Source organism: Marmota flaviventris, chromosome 6 (assembly GCF_047511675.1).
Source record: "Marmota flaviventris isolate mMarFla1 chromosome 6, mMarFla1.hap1, whole genome shotgun sequence".
NCBI classification, from domain to species: domain Eukaryota; kingdom Metazoa; phylum Chordata; class Mammalia; order Rodentia; family Sciuridae; genus Marmota; species Marmota flaviventris.
The window spans coordinates 54882329-54910296 of NC_092503.1; the positions used below are offsets into that span (position 1 = coordinate 54882329).

The 27968-nt window shown below is 35.0% G+C and overlaps 1 protein-coding gene across 1 annotated transcript in view; it reads right to left on the minus strand.

Annotated features, from left to right (window-relative positions):
- Window positions 1–27968, minus strand: part of Afg1l (AFG1 like ATPase) — a 212338-nt gene that overhangs the window by 99879 nt on the left and 84491 nt on the right. The window contains exons 6-7 of the mRNA XM_071613152.1: window positions 20643–20742; window positions 993–1051 (exon numbers count right to left, since the gene is read on the minus strand). Of these exons, the coding sequence (XP_071469253.1) occupies window positions 993–1051; window positions 20643–20742 (159 nt within the window). The remainder of the gene's footprint in view (window positions 1–992; window positions 1052–20642; window positions 20743–27968) is intronic.

Sequence of the window (27968 nt, forward strand, 5' to 3'; positions counted from 1 at the left end):
ACTTTGATTATGGACTGGGAAAAATTATGTACCTGAAATTAAGGGAATCATGTCTTGGCACATACCTGTACTTCTTTTTAAAATATTTTTTAATTATGGATGGACAATACCTTTATTTTATTTATTTATTTTTATGTAGTGCTGAGGATTGAACCCAGTGCCTCATACATGCTAGGCAAACACTATACCACTGAGCTACAACCCCAGCCCCGTACTTCTTTTTGGTACTACATACTTCACTTTCTATATGTGGTACATTTTATATCCTCCCCTAGATTAAATGACTTAAAAGCAAAAAAACCAGCCTATTTTCTAATTATATTATGCCTATTGTGGCACTTTGCACATAGTAGGTTTTTAATAAACTTTGGTTGACTATGGAATTATTGAACAATCATGTAAAAATTACTTAAAATTAACAGTAAAAATGGAAGCTATTTTATTCTTAATCATATTGTAATGAAGACTATTTTAAACTCTTTGCAGTGATGATACAAATATTTAAACTATTTATGTGCCTCAACTTGACATAATTTCATGATAACTTGATGGCAATCACATTTAAATATATTAGAATATTTTTGTAATAATGCTATTCTAGAATAGCAACTTTAATAGCTGGGAAAACATGTTAATAATGGCCATTAACCTGAAGGAAACAGGAAACATTAAATATTTTTTTCAGAAATAAATGTATAAGATTAAATATTCCACTAAAATATTTATGAGCAAACCTCAAATTAAAATCCATAAAATGCAAACCATCAAATGTTTCAGTTATAGAATAATTTAGACTATATTTTGCAATTTCTCCATGTACATATGGGTGAATACTGTGTAAAAAAAATTCATTTTCTTCTTTGGTGTCTTTTACTATCACTATTTAAATACCAAAATGAATTCTGCTTGAATGCAAGACCAAGGCAGTCCTGTAGAAGACCTTCTATCAATCAATATGATCTCAGTGTGCACAAGCAAGTTATTTTCCTTACCTTCAGGACAGCTATGAATGGTACAAAGTTAGCCCTTTGGAGTCCATTTTTATAGAGGTCTGAAAGAAACAAATGATATTAACTTTTTACTTAGTTCAAATCATAATGTTAGTTTTTTCAGTCTGGCAAATAAACTCTCCACTGATTTAAAATAAATTTTCAAAAAGATAAAGGAGCAAAATTTTTTTAAAAGGTGATTTCTATTAAAATATAACACAAAATTCGCTATAATTTTGATTAAAAAAAAGCAGTCACAGAAAGATGAAAAGGCATTCAATCAAATTAGTTTTAAACACAAAGGGCATAGTTGCATATGCCCATAATCCCAGCTGCTGGAAGGTTGAGGCAAGAGGATCACAAATTCGAGGCCATTCTGGGCAATTTATCAAGATCCTGTCTCAAAATTAAGTTTTAAAAAGGGTTGGTGATGTAGCTCAGTGGTAGAGCACTTGTCTAGCATAATTGACATAGCTCTTGGTTCAATACCCAGTAATTCTCCCACCCCCATCACCAAAACTTAGCTTTAAGCAGTAATAAGATATAATAAAAGAATTTGGAAGTGACCCCTTCCGAAATCCTAACTTAATAGCCTAATATAAGAAAGTGATATACTTAAAAGTATCTAAAACTGGAATACATAGAATTCTACTGGGAAAAGAATCATAGTCTTATTTTCTCAGTCTATAATATAAATTTTCAGTAAAGAATTAAAATTTGTTTACTAAGATGAGCCTTTTTAGAAAACACATCAATAGAATTCCTCCTGTATTTGTATCAAGGTTACATATTTGTCATCAAGGTAAAGATATGACACTTTAAATGAAACTGTCTAAAAATTAAAACTCTAATTTCTATTCTCAATAAACTGTAAACAATTATATCATAAATAGATAGTATTTACTGGTTTAGAAAGATGCTTTTCAATAAATGTATGTGTACAATGTATATTTGTTTACACGTACAAACATACTTGTCATGAATAAACAACTAAAAAGGGGAAACAAATTTTAAGCACTGCATTATTCCTTTTTAAGTTTGTTTTTGTAGATGTAGATGGACAGCATGCGTTTATTTTATTTGTTTATTTTTATGCAGTGCTAAGGATCGAACCCAGGGCCTCATACGTGCTACATGTGCTAGGCAAAAGCTCTTGCCACTAAGCTACAGCCCCAGCCCACATATTATTCTTTAAAAAGGAAGACTTCTTAGAAAAAAATGTTTAAAAGTTTGAAATTTTATTGCATAAGCCAGTCTACAAAGTTATTAGATCTTTGAAAAAATATAAAAATAGATATAGCAGGGGCTGGGGATATAGGACAGTGGTAGAACTCTTGCCTAGCATGCTAGAGGTCCTTGGCTCCAACCCCAGCACTACACACACACACACACACACACACACACACACACACACACAGGAACAGCAAAAAGTGTTCTCAATAATAATAAATACAAGTTAAATTAAATTGTATTGCATTCTTTTTAGTATGGACTTATGGGATCTTTTCTATATTTCCTTATTTGGAGAAAATGTGTTAAATATGATAGATTTCAACTGCCACATTTACTAATGGAAATAAAATATCATTAAGAAATATTTATTCTCTTTAGAAAAATGTTCATCATAATATCATTATAGTGAAGAAAGTATTTGCATAAGCTCTTTGGTTAATTAAGGACTAGAAGCTTCAATTCAGTTTCATTTAATATTTCATTTAGGGATACTATAAAAGATAAATAAGGTTGGTCAGGCTGTTAAGATTTCAAAATTCAAAATAAGATACTTTCTTTCCTTATAGTCAATAATTCTAATGAGTAAAATGGGCAAAATGTAGGAAACAGGTTTAAAGTTAAGTATATTCATAGTCTTCCTTACCTACTAAGAGTTTCTGGGAAAGGTACATAAAAGTATTGCTGTATGTGAAGAGTTAACAACCATGATTGTCAAAAAGTGGTAAAAATTTTAAAATAAGATAATTTTTAAAATATACCCAATGTTTATGGCAGCTTTACTCATAATATCTAAAAACTTCAGTTTTTAATAATAGCTAAAAACTGGAAGCACTCCAAATGCCTATCATTAGCGACAAGATAAACAAATTGTGGGATATCTGTATGATGGAATACTACTTAGCAATAAAAAAGATAAAGTATACACACAGCAAAATAGATGAACCTCAAAACAATAACAGAGTAAAAGAAGCCAGACCAAAAAATTGAGTACATATTGTGTGCTTCCATTTATATAAAACTCTAGAAAAAGCAAACTAATCAATAGTAACAGAAAGAAAATTAGTGGTTGCCTGAGAGGGGGAGGACAAGGTTGACAGAGATGAAAAGGGGGCAAGGAAACTTTTGAGGGTGATGGAAAAGTTCACTACATGATTATGGTGACAGTTTCACAGATGTGGAGGTATGGCACTATTTTTAAAATTGTATCTTTTAAATTTGTGCTATTTGTAGTGTATCAAGTATATCTCAATAAGCCTTTTTAAATTTGTATTAGAAAAAGTATACACAACATTATTGAACATCAAAATACAATGCTATAGAATTAAAACTAAGATATTACAATAATGAAAGTTTTGGTTAAGGTAATTGTTTGGTTTGTAGAATAACATCTTTTTATGACATATAAGGCCCTCTGATGTAGTTTAACAATTTAAATGCACCTTTTAAAATGTTAATGACAATGAGACAGATAAAGGCTTACTCATAATGTTCTTGATTAAAAGATTTTCACTCATCAGCAAAGTTAAAGTAGAATAATAATGCTTTTATTTATTAGAGACTTAATTTTTTAAAGGGTTAACTTTTTAAAACTCTGCCTTGGCAAAGATACATAATTTAAAACTTTATACTCTGAGAAGTATTTTCTAAACAGAATTCTAAACAGAAATTATTTGGCTTGAAAACCTTTAGAGTTTTACAGGACACTTAAGTAAAAAAAGGATTGTACTCATTAAATTGAAGAGTTTCTCTGCAATTCAAATAACATGCTAATTATCAATGCAATAGATCCATCTTCTGAAATGTTATTTGGCTACCAAAATTTTTAATATTAGTTGTTTAATATTATTGTTGTTAGACATAAAGATTTTATAATACGTTGATATCAACGTTTGTCATTATTTACTAAATACTATTTAAAAATTTAGCAGTTCTCGCCTATGATTTTTTAATGCTCTCTGAACAGAGCTAAATGAACACTTGGTCATATAAGACAGAGTACTGGAATTATGAGACATTCATTTTGTAGAGAATAGCATAAGGACCTCTAAATTCTTCACAGTGAATGACTATAATAATACTCACAGATGAAATGCATGCAAAGAGGATTTTTAAAGTAATTACAAGTACATAAATACTTCGGAGATGCACATGGATATGAAGATCTTTTCCTTAAAAATCCAAGTGTCAAAACCCAGAGGGTGAATAATGCTAATTTATATATGTGTAAATCAGTTTAGGGTAAGAAAAACATTTAAGGCAGGTAATTAAAAAGAGTTTTCCTATAAAGTACCATAGAATAATTATATGGTTTTATGGAGTCAATCTGATTTATCCTTCAAGATATTCTTATTTTATTATAGATTAGAAGAAAAGGGCATCTTTAGAACATTTAAACAGCAATAGCTACTTAGCTTCTTTGAAAAAAACAACTAAAGTTCAAATAATATTACTAAATCTGAAGATAATATAGCTAATTAAATGTTCCTATTTGAGAGTATATTATTCTTTGATATTAAATTCAATATATAATCATAATTCCTACTATTTCTCTACACTGAAATGAGTGCTGAAGACAAAAGATAAACAAAAAGAGAAACTAGGATTTACAAAGTCCCTATCAGAAGCCAGGCAAGTTGATGGACACCTCACACAAATCATAATAACCCTACAAAGCAGATATTTTTATCTCTATTTTATAGATAAAGCAACTGATATCCAGGGTTTTGAAGATAACTGGCTGAATTCCCAGCCAGGAATTGATAGACCTAAAATTAGAGCCAAGGACTTTGATAACACTAAAATTTACAGACTTTTTCAGAATCACTGTGACCAGTGGGCTTATGATAGTTGACAGACATAACCAGATTGTAAATATGATATGATTTAAAATGGGATGTCATATATAAGCCTAATACACACAGCAGGAAACTTATAATTTTATCTGTGTGTTTAATGACAGCTTTATAGAGCTAACATTGGAACTGGACTACATTGGAACACTGAGAAGGTGCTACCAATTAGGATAAAAAAGAATTCTAGGCAGCAGAATCAGCATGAGCTTATTACTTCCTCTATCTTTGCTAATACTACGCTGCTTAAATGGCAATTTTTTGTGTGTGGTGGACCAACTTTCAGAGTGGTCCTCCATGATCCTCAACAAGTGTTCACAGCTTTGTGTAAACAATGGACACCAGAAATAGGAAAGTTATCTCTCAGAATATCGAACAAATGTAATGAACTCCACAACTACCCCCAGCTTAGAGCCTGTGGCAAGTTTATAGGATACTGTACAGGGATGGCAAACTAAGGCAGAGACACATGGACACAGGGAGTGAGAGAATCAGAGAAAAGAGAATGCCCAGTGAGAGAACACTGAAGATCACTGAATCCCCAGCTGAGTTCTCATCAGCAAAGGGGTGTGAGGAATTACCTGAAGCCAAAGAAAGAATTATCTAAAAGCATTTGAGGAAACGATCACTGGAGTTCACAGATGGCTGAAAACAGTGTCGTTCCCACCAAACTGCCATAATTCATGACACATTTGGTCAAGTATTGAGAAAGGATGATCTCAATAGTGAGAAAAATTAGTCCTAGAGTAAATGCTCTCTGGTCCTACCACAAAAAGTTTAAAAGCAATACTCAAAAGAATCAAACTGCTAAGAGAACAATACTCATGGGAATGATTAGGAATAAAAAATATATACAAAAAAATTTTACATAATATCAAAGTACTTAGAAGTTTAATGAAAATTATAAACCTACAGATCTAAAATGCTCAATAAACTCCAAACTTGGTGTAGAAGACTATACCAAGGCACATGGATAATCACACTGCTTCAAAATCCTGATAAAGAAAAATCTTATAAGTAGCCAGATGCTGGGTGCAGTGGGGGTGCACACCTGTAATCCCAGCTTCTCAGGAAACCAAAGCAGGAGGATCATTGAGCCTAAGAGTTAAGGCCAACATGGGCAATGTAGCAAGAGCTGTCACAAAAAAAGAAATAAAACAAAAAATAGGAGCCAGAGGGGAAAAGGCACATACATACATACATACAGAGGAATAAAGAGAGGATTGATTGCATCTTCATGTTGGAAACAATATAGGTGAGAAGTTGGTGAAATAACATGGGAATTGCTTTAGAGATGACAGGAAAAAGAACTCCATTCCATCAATCCTACAAATAGTCCTATCAATTAAATTCACTTTTACTCAAAATAATAATTGCTAACCCTCCACTTCCATGTTTCAAATGCTTATAAGAGTGGTAATGAGAATCCAAGGAAATCATAGGCTCCAAAAGGTCTCTTTTTTAATGACCCATAGAAGTGCTAATTTTCTCTTTTTTAAAATTTGTTTTTAGTTGTTGATGGACCTTTATTATATTCATTTATTCATATGCGGTGCTGAGAATTGAACCCAGTGCTTCACACATGCTAGCCAAGCGCTCTACCACTGAGCCACAACCCCAGTCCCTAATTTTCTCTTTATAAAATGCTATATAAAATCTTGATTACAAAATACTGTCATCCATATGTTTAAAGGTCAAACACCAATGATGTGGTTTTTCACATAAGAGATTCTTTTCATAATAGAAATCAATGGACTTAAATATCATAACTGCAGTCTTCAGGGCTGGGATTGTAGCTCAGTGGTAGAGCGCTTGCCTAGTATGTGCAAGGACCTGAGTTTGATCCTCAGCACCACATAAAAATAAATAAAAATATTGTGTCCAGGGGCTGGGGTTGCCGCTCAGCGGTAGGGCACTCACCTTGCACATGCAAGACCCTGGGTTTGATCCTCAGCACCACATAAAAATAAACAAGTGAAGTAAAGGTATTGTGTCCAACTACAACTAAAAAATAAATATTAAAAAAAAAAATAACTGCAATCTTCAACGAAAGAGCAGAACTTAAGCATTTCTGGGAATCCTTTGTACATGAAGAAGATCCAAAACTAGCCAGGTAAAATCCGATAGCAGAGACTACAACCCTCCTGTTAACTTCAACTATCTATTTCATTGTCAAGTGTGAGTGACTGAGGCTCAGATGACAATAGTTTCCACTTTGGACTCTAAAGGTTGTCCTTGGCAATATGAAGTCTTTATCATAGATAGGGTGTTGGTGTGAGTGGGTGACTTTCTTCAACTAATTTCTTTAAAGAGTTCATTTAAGTTCCTTGTGGATTTTGTGCTGTTCTGTAGAAAAAAATTGCATGAATGAGTTGGCAGTCCTTAACATCTTTCTCCATGACTTTTCTTTTGCAAAAATAACACATTTACTTCCTGCCAACTACAAAATTAGATAGGCCTTTCTATTAAAGATCTTTTAATCAATTCCTTAATGTTGATATCACTCATGATTACAGCTGTTGCTTACTAGAGAAGTACATTGGCGGTAAGGCAGAAAATCATCCTTGTTCAGCCATAGTCCAGTTTAGGAATTTATATAGTTCATTTTGCCCTATGGCTGAACTGATCATAGGACCAAAACTGTCTTCCACAAAACACCTATAATACCTTTCTGTAGGAAACAAACTTCAGCACCATGGCTTGGAAGTCAAGAATACAAGCCTACTACTGAGGAGAGAAAAGCTGAGCCTTGCACAGCATTCTCTGGGGGCACCCAAGGTCCAGTTTAGGTGTAGGGCAAACAGAGGAGACAACTGCACATTTATCATTACTGACCAATACCTGCCCATTAGCAGTCACACAAGACCATCTCTACAGCTGAGACCACACTGTGACTTCATAGTCCCACTCCTCTGCTACTTCGGGAAGCCAGCCAAGACACCTGACCTCCCTTCTACCTCAGAATTCATCTTCACTGTAAAGGAAAAGCCCAGCTTTTCCTGAAGTCTATTTAATCTGATATTAATAAACCCACTCAGCCTTTGTATCATTACTGTTTGTATGGCACATCTTTCTACATTCAATTACATTCAATCTATATCTTTCTTTCTGTTTAAAGTATATTTCTTGGTATTTTTTTAATACATTTGAAAATCTTTACCTTTTTATTGGTATGTTTAGTTCACAACAATGAATAGTTACATCTATTATTTTATTATGTATTTTCTGTTTGTCCTGTGCTTTTTTCTTTTCCTGCCCCTGCCCCCTTTTTTAATTACTTGAATATATCTTAAAATTCCTTTTGAATTTAATCTATCAGACTTAATTTTGATTGTTGTTCTATAATTGCAACATACATCCTTAACTTTTGTATTTGTATGTGTGCTTGTGTATTATGTGTCCTGTGTGTTGCTGAAGATTAAACCCTGGTCTACCCATATACAAGGCAAGTGTTCTACCACTAAGGTATGTACTCAGCCCACACATCCTTAACTTTTTGTACTCTACTTGGAATTATTATACCACTTCAAAGAAATGTAGAAACAGTATATCCATGTAGGTCCATCAAACTTCCCTTTTATGCTATTAGTATCATATGTCTCATATCCACATACATTATAAACTCTACAAAAGAATGTTTTAATTTATGTAAAATATTAGAAAAGCAATTGTAAAATTATGTAAAACAATCAAGAAACCCCATAGCTAACAATTCTTATTTATTTATTTATTTATGGACACAATACCTTTATTTTATTTATTTATTTTTATGTGGTGCTGAAGGTCAAACCCAATATCTCACACATACTAGGCAAGCACTCTGCCACTGTGCTATAACCACAATCCCCCATAGCTAGCAATTCTGATGCTCTTGTTTTCTTCAGGACCCAGGTTGCCATCCAATATTATTACCCTTCCACCTAAAAAATTGTTTTGGAATCTCTTGTAGTACATGACAGATGGTGATATCCTCTTAGTTTTCTTTTATCTAAGAGTGCATTGTTTTCATTCCTGTTTTGCTGGATATACAGTTCTAGGTTGACAGTTATCTCCCCTACATTTTAAAGATGTTGTTGCACTGTTTCTCATTTCCACAGTTTCTAGTGGAAGTCACGAGATCCTAATAATTGTTCTTCTATATTTAATGTGTTTTATTTTCCTCTGGCTGCCATCTTGATTTTCTCTTATCCTTAGGTTTGTAACAATTTCACTACTCTAGAAAAGGTTTTCTAGTATTTATTCTGCTTAAATAAGTTCCCAAGGTTCTTGAACTTATAAATTTATGTTTCCCCTCAGATTTAAAAATGTTTCAGTCAGGGCTGGGGTTGTGGCTAAGCGGTAGAGTGCTCACCTAGCACATGCAAGGCCCTGGGTTCAATCTTCAGCACCACATAAAAATAAATAAATAAAATAAACGTATTATGTTCAACTAAAACTAAAAAATAAATCCAAAAAAAAAAAAGAAAGAAAGAAAGAAAATGTTTCAGTCATTATTTTTTTTTCAAATTTTTCCCCATTGTCTTTCTCCTTGCCTTCTGGGATTCTAATTACAAATATAATGGAAAGCTGTTCACAAATTCCTAAGGCTCTGTTTTCTTTTCTTGTGTCATTTCCTCTCTATTCTATTTTTTAAATGTATTTATTTTTTATTCCAATTTGTTATATATGACCGTAGAATGCATTACAATTCATATTATACATATAGAGCACCATTTTTCATATTTCTGGTTGTATACAAATTATATTCACACCATTTGTGTCTTCATACATGTACTTAGAGTAATGATGTCCATCACATTCCACCATCTTTTCTCTTTTGTCTCCCTCCCTTCCCCTCCCACCCTTCTGCCATATCTAGAGTTCATCTCATCCTCCCATGCTCCCAACCCTACTATGAATCTGCCACATTATATGTGAGAAAACATTTGGCATTTGGTTTTGGGGGATTGGCTAACTTCACTTAGCATTATATTCTCCAACTCCATCCATTTAACTGCAAATGCCATGATTTTATTCTCTTTTATTGCTGAGTAATATTCCATTGTGTATATATACCCCAGTTTCTATATCCACTCATCCATAGAAGGACATTTAGGTTGGTTCCACAGTTTAGCTATTGTAAACTGTGCTGCTATAAACATTGATGTGGCTGTGTCCCTGTAGTATGCTGATTTTAAGTCCTTTGGGTATAGACCAAGGAGTGGGATAGCTGAGTCAATGGTGGTTCCATTCCAAGTTTTCCAAGGAATCTCCATACTGCTTTCCAGATTGTTGCACCAATCTGCAGTCCCACCAGCAATTTATGAGTGTGCCTTTTCCCCCACATCCTTGCCAATACTTATTGTTGGTTGTATTATTAATAACTGCCATTCTGACTAGAGTGAGATGAAATCTGAGAGTAGTTTTGATTTGCATTTCTCTAATTACTAGAGATGATGAACATCTTTTCATATATTTCTTGATGGATTATATATCTTCTTCAGAGAAGTGTCTGTTCATTTCCTTGGTCCATTTATTGATTGGGTTATTTGTTTTTGGGGTTTTTTTGGTGTTACATTTTTTGGGTTCTTTATATAGCCTAGAGATTAGTGCTGTACCTGATGTGTGTGTAGTCAAAACTTGCTCCCATTCTGTAGGCTCTCTATTCACCTCACTAATTGTTTCTTTTGCAGAGAAGACACTTTTTAGTTTGAATCCATCCCATTTATTGATTCTTGATTTTAGTTCTTGCGCTATAGGAGTCTTACTAAGGAAGTTAGGGCCTAATCCGGCATGATGGAGATTTGGGCCTACTTTTTCTTCTAATAGAAGCAGTGTCTCTGGTTTAATTCCGAAGTTTCTCTTTGATCCACTTAGAGTTAAGTTTTGTGCATGGTGAGAGATATGGGTTTAATTTCAATTTGTTGCATATGGATTTCCAGTTTTCCCAGCATGATTCGTTGAAGAGGCTATCTTTTCTCCAATGTACGATTTGGCAAAAAGGCATATTTTAAATTCTAAAATACTTGATTGCATATGCCCCAAGTTATCAGAGCCACAGAAGATGACATTACCACTCAGTATCTATTAACCAAGGACAAAATTATGATTTATGCCCAATTTAGCTGGGCAAGGAGGCACATGCCTATAATCCCAATGACTCAAGAGGCAACATAGCAAGACTTGGCCTCAAAATAAAAAAAATAAAAAGGCCTGATGGATGTAGCTCAATGGTAAAGCAGTCCTGAATTCATTCAATTGCCACTATAATAAATGAATAGATAGATAGATAGATAGATAGATATACTCAATTTACCATTTTGATCAATTTTTCTCATTTCACATATTTCTCTTGTATAAATGCACTGTAAGTTCCTACTCTCCAAGGGGATTTATTTATCTTTTCACCATTTTACTCCTGTATTCTGGAAAAGTTTCTTAAGTTAGTTTTCCTGAATCATTATTTCACTTCCTCTAGTTTTAATTGTATAGTTTAGCACTTCAAATGCTCATTTAATTTTAATTAATTTAATTTCTTCTTATTTCATTTAGCTTTCTTTTATTTCCAATGATCTTCATGATCTTCAGTAGATAGGTTTTCAGCTCAATCTGTTGTCTACTTTCATTCTAGATCTTCTGTTACACAAAGTGTCTTTTCCTAATTTTTAAAGAACACAAACAGAAACTTCCTAAAACATACTTCTCTTTGTCCTGGTAGATCATGTTTTAAAAGGATGCTGTTCTTACACTTTTTAATAATTATATTTAGTGCTCCATTCCTATGGATCTGATCCACGATCTTCTCTGCCTCAAGAGCCTTAACCAGATTATTCTATAAAATATAAGATAATACCACTACAAGAGATTTGCAGTGTTGTTTAAAGTATATTAAGGGGGCTGGGGTTGTGGCTCAGCGGTAGAGGTGCTCGCCTAGCATGTGTGAGGTTCTGGGTTCGATCCTGAGCACCATATAAAAATAGTAAAATAAAGGTATTGTGTCCATCTGCAACTAAAAAAGATTTTAAAAAATTAAAAAATAAAGTATATTAAGTATATTTTGAACTTGAAAGAAGGTAAGGAAATGTTGAGGGCCACAGCTGAGTCGGGATGACGCATGGCATTTTGCCAGAAGGGAGTGGTTGAGAGGTGATGCCAGCGAGCCATAGAGATGATGATGGTTAATGTTAAGCTGTGTATTCAATTGTATATAGACCTTTACTGTCCAGCAAAAGGGCTGCTCTTGGTGCCTCGGGCGCCCACTACTTTGGAGTTCCCGTTGAGTTCTCCCGGGGGTCCTGGAGGGTTGGCCCAGAGCCCAGTGGAGAGCTGGGAGAGTTCCCGGGGAGTGTGCGTGGAGTGCTGCTGGAGTTCAGGCAATAAAGTTTCCTGTTTGAACATATAAGTGCTTTGTGGCGACTCGGTGATTTGTGCCCAGCCAGACTGTGGCAAGGAAAATCCTTACAAACCAAAAAACTAGGAAGATAAAACTAAAATAATGATCATAAGCTGATACTTCTGGGGTTTTTTTAGTATTTCCTCTAAAAACTGGAACAAGACAGGGATGCCCTCTTTCACCACTTTTTGCTTAACATAGCTCTTGAAACTCTAGCCAGAGCAATTAAACAGATGAAAGAAATTAAAAGGATACGGATAGGAAAAGCAGAACTCAAACTATTGCTATTTGACTAGGATAAAATTACATACCTAGAAGATGCAAAAAAATTCTACCAGAAAACTTCTAGAACTAATAAATGAATTCAGAAAAGTAGCAGGATATAAAATCGACACCCATAAATCAAAGGCATTTCTTTACATCAGTGACAAATTCTCTGAAAGAGAAACAAGAAAAAGTACCCCATTTACAATAGCCTCAATAAAATAAAATAAAATACTTGGGAATCAACTTAATGAAAGAGGTGAAAGACCTACAATGAAAACTACAGAACACTAAAGATAGTAATTAAAGAAGACCTTAGAAGACGGAAAGATCTTCCTTGTTCTTGGATAGGCAGAATTAATATTCTCAAAATGACCATACAATCACAAGCACTATACATATTTCATGCAATCCTAATCAGAATCCCAAAGATATTCCTCATAGAAATAGAAAAAGCAATCATGAAATTCATCTGAAAAAATAAGACACCCAAAATAGACAAAGTAATCCTTAGCAAGAAGAGTGAAGCAGGTAGCATTACAATACCAAACTTTAAACTATATTACAGAGCAACAGTAACAAAAACAGCATGGTATTGGCACCAAAACAGACTGGTAGACCAATGGTACAGAATAGAGGACTAACCTACAAAATTATAATTATCTTATATTAGACAAAGATGTGAAAAACATATATTGGAGAAAAGATAGCCTCTTCAACAAATGGTGCTAGGAAAACTAGAAATCCACATGCAGCAAAATGAAATTAAGCCCTTCTCTCTCACTATCCACAAAACTCAACTCAAAGTGGATCAAGGACCTAGAAATTAGACCCTATGCCTAATAGAAGAAAAAGTAAGCCCAAATCTTCATCATGTTGGATTAGGCCCTGACTTCCTTAAAATACTCCTATAGTGCAAGAACTAAAATCAAGAACCAATAAATGGGATGGATTCAAACTAAAAAGCTTCTTCTCAGCAAAATAAACAATCAATGAGGTGAATAGAGAGCCTACAAAATGGGAGGAAAATCTTTACCACATGCACCTCAGATAGAGCTTAATCTCCAGGATACTCAAAAAACTTAACACCAAAAAAAAACAAATAACCCAATAAATAAATGGGCCAAAGAACTAAACAGACACTTCTCTTATGATAAACAGACACTTCTCTTATGAAGATATACAATCAGGGGCTAAGGATGTGGCTCAGTGGTAAAGTGCTTGCCTAGCATGTGTGAGGCACCACATATAAATAAATAAAGGTCCATCATCAACTAATAAAATATTAAAAATCAAGAATATATATAATCAATCAACAAATATATGAAAAAATATTCAACATCTCTAGTAATTAGAGAAATGCAAATCAAAACTACTCTCAGATTTCATCTCACTCCAGTCAGAATGGCAATTATTAAGAATACAACCAACAATAAGTATTGGCGAGGATGTAGGGGAAAAGGCACACTCTTACATTGCTGGTGGGAATGCAAATTGGTGCAGCCAATCTGGAAAGCAGTATGGAGATTCCTTGGAAAACTTGGAATGGAACCACCATTTGACCCAGCTATCCCACTCCTTGGTATATACCCAAAGGACATCAAATCAGCATACTACAGGGACACAGCCACATCAATGTTTATAGTAGCACAATTCACAATAGTTAAACTGTGGAACCAACCTAGATGTCCTTCAGTGGATGAATGGGTAAAGAAACTGTGCTATAGATACATAAGGGAATAATCTTCAGCATTAAAAAGAATAAAATCATGGCATTTCAGGAAAATGGATGGAGTTGAAGAAGATAATGCTAAATGAAGTTAGCCAATTCCAAAAAACCAAATGCTGAACATTTTCTCTGATAATGTGGATGCTGATTCATAATGGGGATGGGGGATGGGGTGGGGGGTAGCATGGGAGTAATAAAGGAACTTTAGATAGGGTAAAGGGGAGGGAGTAGAAGAGAGGAGGCATGTGAGTTGAAAAGATGGTGGAATGAGATGTATATCATTACTCTAAGTACATGTATAAAGACATGAATGGTGTGACTCTACTTTGTGTACAACCAGAGACATGAAAAAATGTGTACTATGATCTATATGTGTACTATGAATTGAAATGCATTCTGCGGTCATGTATAACAAATTAGAATAAATAAATAAATAAATATTTTTAAAAATTTTAGTTGTCAATGGATTATTTATTTATTTATATGTGATGCTGAGGATTGAACCCAGGGCCTCACACATGCCAGGCAAGTGCTCTACCAGTGAGCCACAACTGCAGCCCCACTTTTGGGTTTTATCAATACATCATCAGAGGACAATAAGGCTAGGATCCAAGCAAGGTATGAATTGGAGGATACAACAAGGAAAAATAACGATATACAATAAATCCTCTTTGGTGCTTACCCCTTCTGCCCCAAGTCTTACTTCTTTTCTTTCTTTTCTTCAACACAACTTTCCCAGACTACTCTATTCCACAGCTATTTACTCTCCTAGGTTCCAAAATTCTGTTGTTGCTCCTATCAATTATATTCTATTAAAACTAAGTTATTTATTAAATGTTCCTCATCATTTTATGTTAAAATCAATAATTAATTTGTCTGTAAATTAACAATTAAATTATTAGCTGATGTGAGATTAGGATATGATTGTAATCCACATCACCAAAAAACTAAAAATATATTTTAAAAAAATAAGGTTTAACTCCTACCCCTCAAGATTTTTTCTGTACTACCCTGAATCCTGCTCCCCATCACTCTCCAGCCACACTATCTACCTTTTTGGCTTCTCCAAAAGACTATACCCTCTTTCTCTGGCCATTTTACTTTGTCTCACCTCTCTGCCAGGAAGTTTCTTTCTCCAGCTATTATAGCAGTCTAAGAATAAGTTCTACTTGGGGGGCTGCAGGAGTATTGGAGATTAAAACTAGTGGTGCTTTACCACTGAGCTACATTCCAAGTCCTTTTTATCTTGAGACAGGGTCTTGTTAAATTGCTGAGGCTACCCTTGAACTTATGATTCTCCTGCTTAGCTTCCCAAGTTGCTGAAATTACAGGCACATGCCTCCATGCCCAGTAAGTTCTATTTTTTATAAAAGAAAACTGTCTGGGGTCTGGGATCAAAAGCTACCATCTTTTTTTAACTAATTTTTAAAAATTTATATATGACAGCGGAATACATTATAATTCATTTTACACTATAGAGCATAATTTTTCATATGAAAAAACTTAAAACTTTAGATAATGATGACCATCACATTCCACCATCATTTCTAACCCCATGTTCCATCCCTTCCCCTCTCACCCCTCTGCCCTATCTAGAGTTCTTCTATTCCTCCAATGCTCTCCTTCCCTCCCTACCCGACTATGAATCAGCCTCCTTATATCAGAAAAAACATTCAGCATTTTCGGGGGCGGGGGGGGGGGATTGGCTAACTTCACTTAGCATTATTTTCTCCAACTCCATCCATTTGCCTGCAACTGCCATGATTTTACTCTCTTTTATTGCTGAGTAATATTCCATTGTGTATAAATGCCACATTTTTTTTTATCCATTCGTCTACTGAAGGGCATCTAGGTTGGTTCCACAATTTAGCTATTGTGAATTGTGCTGCTATAAACAATGATGTGGCAAAAGCTACCATCTTAAGAAAAAACTGGATACTTCTTTTTTTTGGTGCCAAAGATTGAACCCAGGGTACTTAACACTGAGCCACATTCCCAGCCATTTTTTATATTTTATTTTGAGACAGGGGGGTCACTAAGTTGCTTAGAGCCTTTTGCTAAGTTGCTAAGGCTGGGTTTAAACTCACGATCCTCCTGCATCAGCCTCCCAAGCTGCCAGGATTACAGGTTTGCATCACTGTGTCTGGTTGGATACAAAATAATTTTTTAGTTGTAGATGGACACAATACTATTTATTTATTTATTTATATGTGGTGCTAAGGATTGAACCCTGTGCCTCATATGTCCAAGGCAAGCGCTCTGCCACTGAGCCACAATCCCAGCCCTGGATACATGTTTTGACAACTACAAAGAGGACAATCTTAAACTGGGACAGTGTGGACAAATATCAGTGATAATCAACAAAGAAAAAAGAAAAGTAAAATGTGTTATAAGAGTTACAAAACTGGGTTCTGTTTTGCCACTCACTATCCAAGTGATTTTTAAAAAATTTACACAGAATAAAATTAACTTTTTTCTCTCTTGCAGCTCATTTGTAGTCAAACACCTCCCGCTGTCCCAGTCCCTGGCAATATGTGATCACGGATTCATTATTCATCCAATCATTTCTGCTTCTCTTTTTTATTTATTTGTTTTTATTTTTTATTTGATCTAATTAGTCACACATGAAAGTAGAATGTACATATCATTGTGCATATCATTTCTCCTTTTCTCTTTTCTTCTTCTTTTTATTTTTTTAGTTGTAGATGAATTCAATATCTTTATTTATTTATGTGGTGCTGAGGATTGAACCCAGTGCCTCACGCATGCAAGGCAAGTGCTCTACCACTGAGCTACAACCCCAGCCCTCTCCTTTTCTTGATATCCATATTCCCTGAGTCTTTTTCTTCACCCATTAAATTATGTGAGTGTGTACACACGTATATTTCATGGGTGAAAAAAACATATATAGAGATGCAATCTTCTTTACATTAAAATATTAAGCTATGTACGATGATTGCTGTGGCTAATTAACATGGTGTATAACAAGCATCCCTTCTATGGTTTATTTTAAAAAGGCTTTCTCTAAGTTGACTAATATCCAACTTTAAAGATTCTACATCTCAAACTTTTCAGGCTTCTCCAGAAGGGCAGCTCCAGCAAGATTCCTGCCCACCACCAGGAACTGTATTCACTCCTACAAAATTATAAGCTCCAAAATGTTCCTTAACATCTTGTGTTGTCTTTCCTCAGTTTGCCATAGTGCATTACTAAGCAGTCAAGTGCAATTTTCTTTCATTATTCTTTGCTAAAGGTCTTCCAAGATTGTTCTAGCAGCTTGCTATTTATGAGCATAGCTTTTTCACTCAATGCCTAAAGGTAACACCAATGACACTTATATCAACATGTTAGCTAGAATAGATAGAGGCAGCCCTCACTCCCACCTAAATAGATCATCTAACGTTAAGGAGCTCACTGCCCTGGCTTAAACTGGGACAGTGTGGACAAATATCAGTGAGGGGTTTTAACAGTAGTACATCATAAGAATGCTATATATCACATCAGAAGAAAAAGAAATCAACTACACATAGAATAAGAGACACTTAGTCTAATAGCAGCTTCACAGTAAGATCTTGATATGTTAGTCATCAATGTGGCACAGTTCTTTTTTTTAATTTAATTTTTTTTATTAGGCACAGTTCTTTTTTTAAGCTCATACTATTTTTTAAAAATATTTTTTACTTGTTGATGGACCTTTATTTTATTTATTTGTATGTGGTGCTGAGAATCGAACCCAGTGCCTCACACATGGTAGGCAAGTGCGCTACCGCTGAGCCACAGCCCCAGCCCTTAAGCTCATACTATTATATGGCTCTTTTGAGGTCCACCAATGAATTCCATTTTACCAATTCCAAAGGTCAATTCTCAATCTTACTTTAACCTTGGAGCAGCATTTAACAGCATCCTTTTTTTGTTACCTTTCTTTTCCTCACTTGAAATACTCTTGTTCACCTCCTACATTACCAGTTCCACTCTCCAATCTCCTTTAAGACTGATGAATACCAAATTTATATTTCTGGTATAAACCTTTCCAACAAAACCCAAAATCTCATAGACATCTGTCTCGTTATTATAGAAACCCCTACTTCCATCATCCTACCCAAATCTGCTTTTCCTGTAGTTGTCCCCATCTCAGTTCATGTCAACTTCTCCTTCCAATTGCTCAACCCAAAAGCTTTGGTTGATTCTTTTTTTAAATTTTGATCTTTTTTAGATATACATGACAGCAGAGTATATTTTGACATATTATACATACATGGAGTATAATTTATTCTAATTAGGATCTCATTCTTGTGGTTATAAATGATGTGGAGTTGTCATGTATTCATATATGAACATAGGAAAGTTATGTCCAATTCATTCTACTGTTTTTCCTGTTCCAATCTCTCCTCCCTTCCCTTCATTTCCCTTTGTCTAATCCAATGAACTACTACTCTTCCTGTCCCTACCTACCCTGACTTGTTGTGGGCGAGCATCCACTTATCAGAGAGAACATATGACCTTTGGTTTTTTGGGGACTGGCTTATTTTTTTATTAATTCTTGATTCCTCTTTTTTTTTTTTTTTCCATTGCCTACATCCATTCCATCAGTAAATCCTGCTGGCTTCATCTAAAATGTACCCAGAATCTGAACAGTTTTCACCACTTTCCATCATCTCCCCTGAGGATTGCTGCAATAGTCTTCCCCCTCCCCACCCTGCCAATCTTGGGAATTGTCTATTTTCTGTAGTTCTAGACATCTCATTTCCAACAGATACTTTGAATGCATCACATGTACAAGAATGAAGGGGTAGGTACAAATAAAGAACAACTGAGAAAGTCTTGATGGAACAAGGTGGAAAGGGGGGGGGGCAGAAAAAATACTCCCAAGGTGTGAGAAGGAGGAGGGAGTGGCAGGGTAAGGTTGGAGACCGGTCCTAACCTTTGTTTTGTCTCTGGACACACAGATCCTGGTCTGGCACATTCAAATAGAAAAACCAGTGTTAATGAATGAGGGGAAGAAGGGCTTCACTGACCCCTCAGTGGAGATCTGAGCCTCAGGATGGGGGTAGGAAAGAGACCAGGGAGGGCTTGCAATGGTCTTTTAAATGGTCTCCTTACTTTCAACCTTGAGACCTCAACTCCACAGTCTATTCTCCATACTGAAACCAGAGAGATCCTTTTAAAACATTCATTCATTCTAAGATTATTTACTGAAATTCATCTACATGTGAAGTACTATTATAAGTGCTTAGAATACTTCCAAATGAAGAGATAAAAATGTCTATCCTCATAAAGTTTATGCATCCTGGAAGGGGACAGGCAATAAACCAAAAATATAATAAATAAATTATAAAACTGGTCCCTAATGCCACAGGAAAAATACAAAGCCAGATAAGAGGAAGCAGTATTAGGGAAAAAAGGACTTTTAGATTCAAATAGGGAGAGAAGTCCAGAGAGCACTGGCAAAGTAAATTTTGAGCAGAAACTTGAAGGAGGTAAGATATCAGCCTAGCAGATATCTGGGGGAAGAACATTCCAGGTAGAAAAGATATTAATGCTAAGTCTCTCACATAATATTAGTTTTTGTTCCTTAGACCTTTAACTGATCATATGATGGGCTGAAAGAGACAAGATTTTTAAACTTGTTTGTGTCTAATTATTGCATATATTTTATCTTGAATATTTTCCTAATAAGGTACAAATGCCTTTTAAGAAATAATAAATTGGGCTGGGGGTATAGTTCAATGGTAGAGCACTTGCCTAGAATGCACAGGCCCCATTGAGGCCCAGCACTGCGCACACACACAAAAAAAACAGTAAACACAGAAATGAAGTATTAAAAACTACTCATACAATCAAACTTCACCTTTTTCTAAAATTCATTTAGGATTTTCAACTTTCATTTCACTGAGTTTATTTTATGGCCCAGAAAAAGCAGTTAGAAAGGTTTGTATTTTTTTATACGTACATATGACATATATAATAGGAAAAAAATAAGTCTATCTTAAATGAGAGGTCACCCAGATTTAGCTTGCTTAGAATACAAACATTTTTCAAATATAAATACAGACTGATTTTTCAGATTAAGCCAATTATAAAACTAATGATAAGCACTGTCATCAAATTTATTAACAAAATAAAATTAGTACAAAATTATGGATTTTTAAAAGCTTGTTAGTTTCTACATAATTGGATGAGACTAGCATAATTTTTTTTTTTTTTACCTTCCGGTGGTCTGTTAGATGTTGCCACAACAACGACCCCATTTTTGAACAGATTTTCAAAAAGCTGTTTCAAAATCATGGCATCAGCAATGTCAGTGACCTATGGACAACAACACATTTGTTTTATTTTAATTTCACTTCTGCTCTAACAAATTTGCTAATGGTTCATTTTTTTAAGATGGAAGTGAATTCCAAGAAAAAAATTCTAATTATCATCATGAGGAAAAAAGTAGATAATTAAAAGCATGAAAGATTATATAACAGTCTTTTAAACTTGACTCTTCCTTCTTTGCAAGCCTATCATTTCAACACAAATTATCAAATGGTTCTATGTTAACTTCTTTTATAGAACTACAGGTGGAAAGCATGGATAATTGTCCTTAAACATTTAGGAAGTCTATTTAATTAGAACACGACCAACACCCCCCTCCTGCTGCCACTCACCCTACCCCCCAAAAAAGGAGAGAAAGAGTGAAAAAAGAGAAAAATAATAATAAAATGCCCAGGCTGTGATTTCTAATACCTTTCTGGCAAAGGTCCCTGGAAAGGTGACTTTAAATGGTCATGGGACTTTAGAAATAAGGACAAGTAGCCAGTGAGACATAATCAGCTGCTGTTGAAAATAGAATGATATGACATAGATACTATTGTGCAATTGTTGCACAAAACAATTCAACAGATGGCCCATCACAAAAATAAGCAATTTCATTGTTCTTTTTAAGTGCCTTCTATTACTGTCCATGAATAATCAAAAGGCACTGCAGTCACTTCCAGCACAGCCAGCCTCTGCTAACCTTCGCAAACACAAATATTCCTTCTACCAAAAAAAGCCCTTTCTAGAAAACGGTTAATACAGTGCTTTAAAAATATGACTCCTGACAAAACTAGAAATGTATAATGCAGATAAAACTATCCTATCTAAGCTAGGTTACAAAGAAATATAACTACTGTTTTTTTCTAAAATTATTTTTTAAATTCACAATTAAAAAGTTAGCTTAATGATAACTTTTTTAAACGGCTTTTAAAATTCACAAAGACATATAACAATTAAAAAGGAAAGATGAATTTAAAAACAAATGTATAATGAAGGCAAATATTAATCACTGCAACTTCCCCTAAGTATATAACTTGTGTTTTAGATCCTCAGTGTAAAAATGTTTTGATCTTTCTTTAATAGCACATTATTATTCAATAGTCTCAATAAAACTTGCTTTATATATACTCACTAAATATATTACAATACTATTTTAAAACCCTGTTAGGGGACATAGAAGCTAGTGGAATTCTTTCAATTTGATCAACTAAATACTAAAAGTTACCAACTAAACAGTTGTAACACAACTAGTATCAACCTGGGTTGTACAGGTCTACATTACCTTTCTCCTTATTGTTGATAACTTATTCAAAAGTTTAGTAATTTCTTTCCCACCTGAACTAAACCAAACAAAACCATGACTGTGACATGCACAAAAAATTTTTTCTGGGGCTGGGGCTGGGGCTGGGGCTCAGCAATAGCACACTTGCCTGGCATACGTGAGGCATTGGGTTCAATTCTCAGCACCGAATATAAATAAATAAAATAAAGGTCTATCAACAACTAAAGAAAATATTTTTAAAAATTCTGTCTCAGGCTATATAGTGAAAACATATTACTAAAATACTGAAGAGTTCTTAAATTTAAAAGACTCCAGGAACTTCAAAAAAGTGATTTAAACAAAAAGGAAAATGGGACTGATATTATTTAATTTGGAGCTTAGGATCATTGTCAAATTTTGCTCCCGCAAAAACACAGAGAAGGTTCTTTTCAAATGCTTAAACACCAGTGGCATTGCTGATGAGAGGAGAGAACAAGCTTGCAAATTTTAGTAGCAACTGCACTTTTAAAATTGGATTCCCAGTACATTCATTTAAAAAAAAAAATCAATTGACGGTTACTCAATTTTAGAGAATAAAAACAGTCATTTAACTACACCGCAGTTTTAGAAAAAAATTAAAAGGAGTCTTTGTGCCCCAAGATTCAGAAAAGTGAAAGGACATTTAGCTTATAACACAGTGCAAAGGTTTAAGCTGAAAATTGAAAAAAGCAAATAGTAGAAAGCTGTGATCAAGTTATACTTTGTTGTTTTTATATTGCTGGATGTCTTTGCCCTGTCTGAGTAAATAAACTTGGAGAAGCTATGACTAATTAATAAGGCAGGAGTCACTTGGTGTAGCTGAGTGCCAATGTATACTCTTTTGATCTGTCCCCGCACTTGTTCAGCTTTGCTGGGGAACAGTAATTTTACAGTATAAGTGAACAGAAGACAATTGGCCCCACATTCTTGGAGAGCTGGCATTTTCAGCACCCAGCATTTCATTACCACCAGGAACAAAAGAGAAGGCTACAGATTACCAATAAGGGTAGTCTGCTAATAGAGAGTGGAGACATTTCATTAGCATTAAAGAGAAGAGATTTTTTTATGACCTAGAGTTGCTTTCCATTATGACTCACTTAAGTAAAAAAGAAAAAAAAAACTAATGCTTAATTTACATGTGTAAGTGCTTGAGTCTCAGTCATCTACTGATTGGTACAGTGCCATGTAATGAGTGACAAACATAAGCATGCATTATCAGTAATTAGTATTAGCACAAAAATAAGCACTATTTTTATTAGCAGTTTTTAATAGCTTTCCTGCTTTATAAAATAGTTAAAACTATTTTTTAAATGATATTGATAGCTTATAGAGGAGAATTTTGCATGTATTCTTCTCATCAGAATTTTTTTGGACCATATTAGTAAAACATCTATTCAGTTTTCCTAAAAAGAAACACAAAGACATAATTTAAAAAAAAAATCAGTTTCCCTCAATATTCTGATACCTTCGAAATTATAAATGGTTTAACAAGTAACATAAATATTCAAAGAGGACATAATAAAGATCCTAAAGAAAACTTTGAGCACAAGCTATTATTTTATTTCTGCAACTAAAACACATAAAAAACAACTCTGTAGACACATTTCTCAACCGAAGAATAGTGCATGTCATACCACAGGCAAAACTGAAACACCACACTTAGCAAAGACGATAAAGCTAATGAAGAATACATTCAGCAAATGCAATCCAAATGCAAACCAAAACATGATCTTAAAAATTCCTTAAATTAAAGAGCACAATAAAAGGATATATATCCTTGTTTTTAAGCTGCAGTAATTCTCATTCCTCTCCCTAGTAAAATAAGTATTATATTAATTAACTCACATAAGGCTAATAATAATTGGCTAAAAATCAAGACCACTAATATGATTCCATTTTAAATGTAAAATGGTGATTATAGACATACTGTTGCCAAGAATAAAGCACCTAAAAAATCTTTTCTAATATATCAGCAAGTATTGTACTAGGTTTAATAGGCTTAAGGATAATTTTTAGGTTCTATCATTAGAAAATCTACCAAAATCCCACTCAGTCTATATATTTAAAGACATAATCTAAGATTTTTTAATACAAAGGAAAAATATAACTAATACTAGTAAGAGTACTAATGCTGGATTTAAACAATTGGTTACCAGGTATGTGACCATGGTCAAATTAACCTCTCGAACCCTCAATTTCATTTCCTCATCAAAATAATGAAAGCAATAATAATACCTACCTTACAAAATTGTAATCAGACACATATTAAACTTTCAAGAAATATTAACTATTACCTATTATCATTACCTATATAGTATGTATGCTGATAAAATTTTACATTAATTATGTCCAGTTGTATAGAATGTTAGCTGTAATGAAATAACACATAGCACAGGACAGTAATTAGTAGGCACATAGAAAGCACTCACTAAACACTAGCTAATATTTAGAATACATTATTGAATATATATATATTATAGAATATGTATAGAATATACATAGAATAATAGGGGTTGGGGTGTAGCTCAGTAGTAGAGCATGTACCTGGCATGCATGAGGTCCTGGGTTCAATCTCTCCAGCACCACACACATAAAAAAAATAGAAAGAATATACGTAATAGATGAAATGTACATTCCAATAAATAAATGGGAAATACCTCAAACAGTTCATGAAAGATTAATTTAACTAGTTATTAAACTACCTAAATGAATATAAATTAAAACAATGAATTATCATTTTTTATCTACTATGTTAGATAAAAATGTTCAGATAATTCAGAATGTTGACAGGAAAAATGTAGGTTAAATTTGTAGCATATCTTGGGTTCTGTAAATGCTGATTTTGCTTGATAAACACTATAATATGCAAGGGGAATGGGACTTAATTAACTCACATAAGGCTATTACTTCAATAGTTATTATTTGGTCCTAGGATTCATTTATTAGAATCTATTCCTTCATTCACAGGTACTATTCTAGACACTTAAGATACATCAGTTAATAAAATAAAGATCCATACATTCAAGTTTCTACTCTGTAGAAGAATACAGATAAACAATAAACATAATAAGCAAATTATGTGTTAGAAGGTGATAAGTGTCATGGGAGAAAAGGAGGGTAAGGGGCTTCAGAAGTGCAGAGGTGGGTAAAGGGGCTCTACCACTGCACTACATCCCCAGCCCTTTTTATATTTTATTGAGACATGGGTCTTGCTAAGCTGCTCAGGCTCACCTTGAACTTAGCGATCCTCTTGCCTCAGTCTCCTGAATACCTGGGATAAGGGCGTGCACCACTGCACTTGACACAAACTTCAACTTTAAATAGGGTTTTAGCATAAGCTTTATTATTCAGATTTTTCCCTGAAACAACAGGGAGAAGAACACAGGCCTACACCTGTAATCCCAGTGGCTCAGGAGGCTGAGACAGAAGATTGCAAGTTCAAAGACAGCCTCAGCAATTTAACAAGGCCCTAAGCAATTTTTTTGGTGGAGGTATTGGAGATTAAACTCAGGGTCACTCAACCACTGAGCCACATCCCCAACCCCATTTTGTATTCTATTTAGAGACAGAATCTCACTGAGTTGTTTAGAGCCTTACTTTTGCTGAGGCTGGCTTTCAACTCATGATCCTCCTGCTTCAGCCTCCTGAGCCACTGGGATTATAGGTGTGCACCACTGTGCCTGGCTGGCCCTAAGCAACTTAATGAGACCCTATCTCTAAGTAAAATATAAAAATAGTCAGGATATGGCTCAGTAGTTAAGCACTCCTGGGTTCAATCCCTGTACCAAAAAAAAAATAGGTCTCATTAAGAAGAAGATAACTAAGCAAAGATGTGAAGAAGTGATGTAGCTATTCTTACCAGCTATGTGGGAGTATAACGGGATAAAACAAAGGTTGCTGGCTGGGCATTAGAATACCACACACAAACAGCTCAAGCCTGTGGCCAGAGGTTCACTGCAAGTATTTCTCCTATCTAGAAAACTGGGCTAAGCTGAGCATGGGCGGGACCTGTAGTCCCAGCTATATGGGAGGTTGAGGAGGGAGGATTACTTGAGCCCAATAGTTCAGGACCAGCCTGGGCAGCATAGGAAGACTCCATATCTCCCCGCGCCCAAAAAAAAAAAGTGGGTTTCCCAAACCCAACTCCTTGCTTTATATGACCATTCAGACTTTTGCCCTCAAACTTAAAAACAACCCCCATTTCACTCCCCTATATACTTCTAGTTGCCATGTTCACTCTCACTTGCCCCCTCCTCCCCCACCTCTTGGTTCTTCATGGTACCCTCTCTGACCAGGATATAGAAGTAATAAATCTTTTAACTTATTTGCTATTGTTATGGCACACTGAATATGCACCTTGCACCCTGAAGAACCAGGAGTTACCCCAAGCTAGATTTTTCCCTGAAACAACAGGGAGAAGAACACAAGGTCAAGCTTCTAGCATCACAGCCATGGCCAGGCATACAAAATTCAAGTTTGGAATTATATAGGAGATTTTTAAAAAAGCCAAGCTATCAGCATTTTTCATTCTAGGATATCAAGGTCAATCGTGCTCAAGGGAGGATCTCCCATGTGGTCAATTCTAACACACTAGAATGCTACACTAAATTGGGGATTGAATAGAAGGAATCAATTTGTATTTAGTCTTGTTTTGTTATCTCTGCATATTTTGTCTCCAGCCCTTCTGGGAAAAAAGTATTTGATATAACATCCAACTATTAACTGTGGTTCCCACCTATGAAGAAAATAGGACTGGGAACAATAGGGAGCAATGAGTAGGGCTGCACATATGGAAGATAAGGTCAGAGAAAAAAATAGCATTTGAGCTAGAGAAATGACACTAACATATTCGCCGCTTAGAGTATAAGCCCTTTCGAGTATAAGCCCTTGCCTGTTCTGTTAACTTGCAGCCAAAAGCGTGCCTCATCTTTGCTATTCTTGGGCTTAGTTCACAGAGATTTCCCTATATTCTGTAAAAGATAGTATAAACATTGGTAAGAAGTATGGTAAGGAAATGTCACCCTTATTAATATAAAATCTGTTGCATCAGAAATAGAGGGAGCTTTGCCGGGTGCAGTAGACATGCCTGTAATCCCAGCAGCTCAGGAGGCTGAGGTAGGAGGATCGTGAGCTCAAAGCCAGCCTCAGCAAAAGCAAGGTACTAAGCAACTCAGTGAGACCCTGTCTCTAAAGAGAATACAAAATAGGGCTGGGGATGTGGCTCAGTGGTTGAATGCCCCTGAATTCAATTCTGGTACAAAAAAAAAAAAAGAAAAGAAAGAAAGAAAAATATGGGGAGCTCTGCAGAGTCTGCAGTTGTCAAGGCAGCACTAGCCTCTTTCCCTTAAGATCTGACTTGGGCTTTAGTTCTCCTGAAGCAACAGATTTTTATATTAAGGAAGATGACATTTCCTCACAATACTTCTTACCAATGTTTATACTATCTTTTACAGATCAGAGGGAAATCCCTGTGACATAGAAATAGGAGCAAAATACAAGTGAAGAATTCAGTTCTCATCAAAATTCTGTTTGCAAGAAATAGGCACATGAGAACCAGCTAAAGGCATAAGAGGCTCCCAGGTGGGGACAGCACTAATGGCACCTCATGGGAACTAGAGCAGAGGACAGGGTTAGGATTGGAGATGCTCTGGAGAGCTCTGCAGCTGTCCAGGCAGCACTAGTCTCCTTCCCTTAATGTGATTCAGTTTCTTTCTATGTCTCTTTGTTCCTGTCTCATTACTAAACAGGAACTTCCCTATGTGCCAATTAGCTCAAATTTATGAAAAAGAAGATATAACTGGACCATTCCCCAGGCCACACCACAGAAGTCCAAGGTTGCTGACAAGCTTATGGACAATGAATAGATCAGATGTCCAGGCCTAGTCCATTTAGCTATGGGACAGACAGAGTCTGGTGATATGGAATAAGGTTC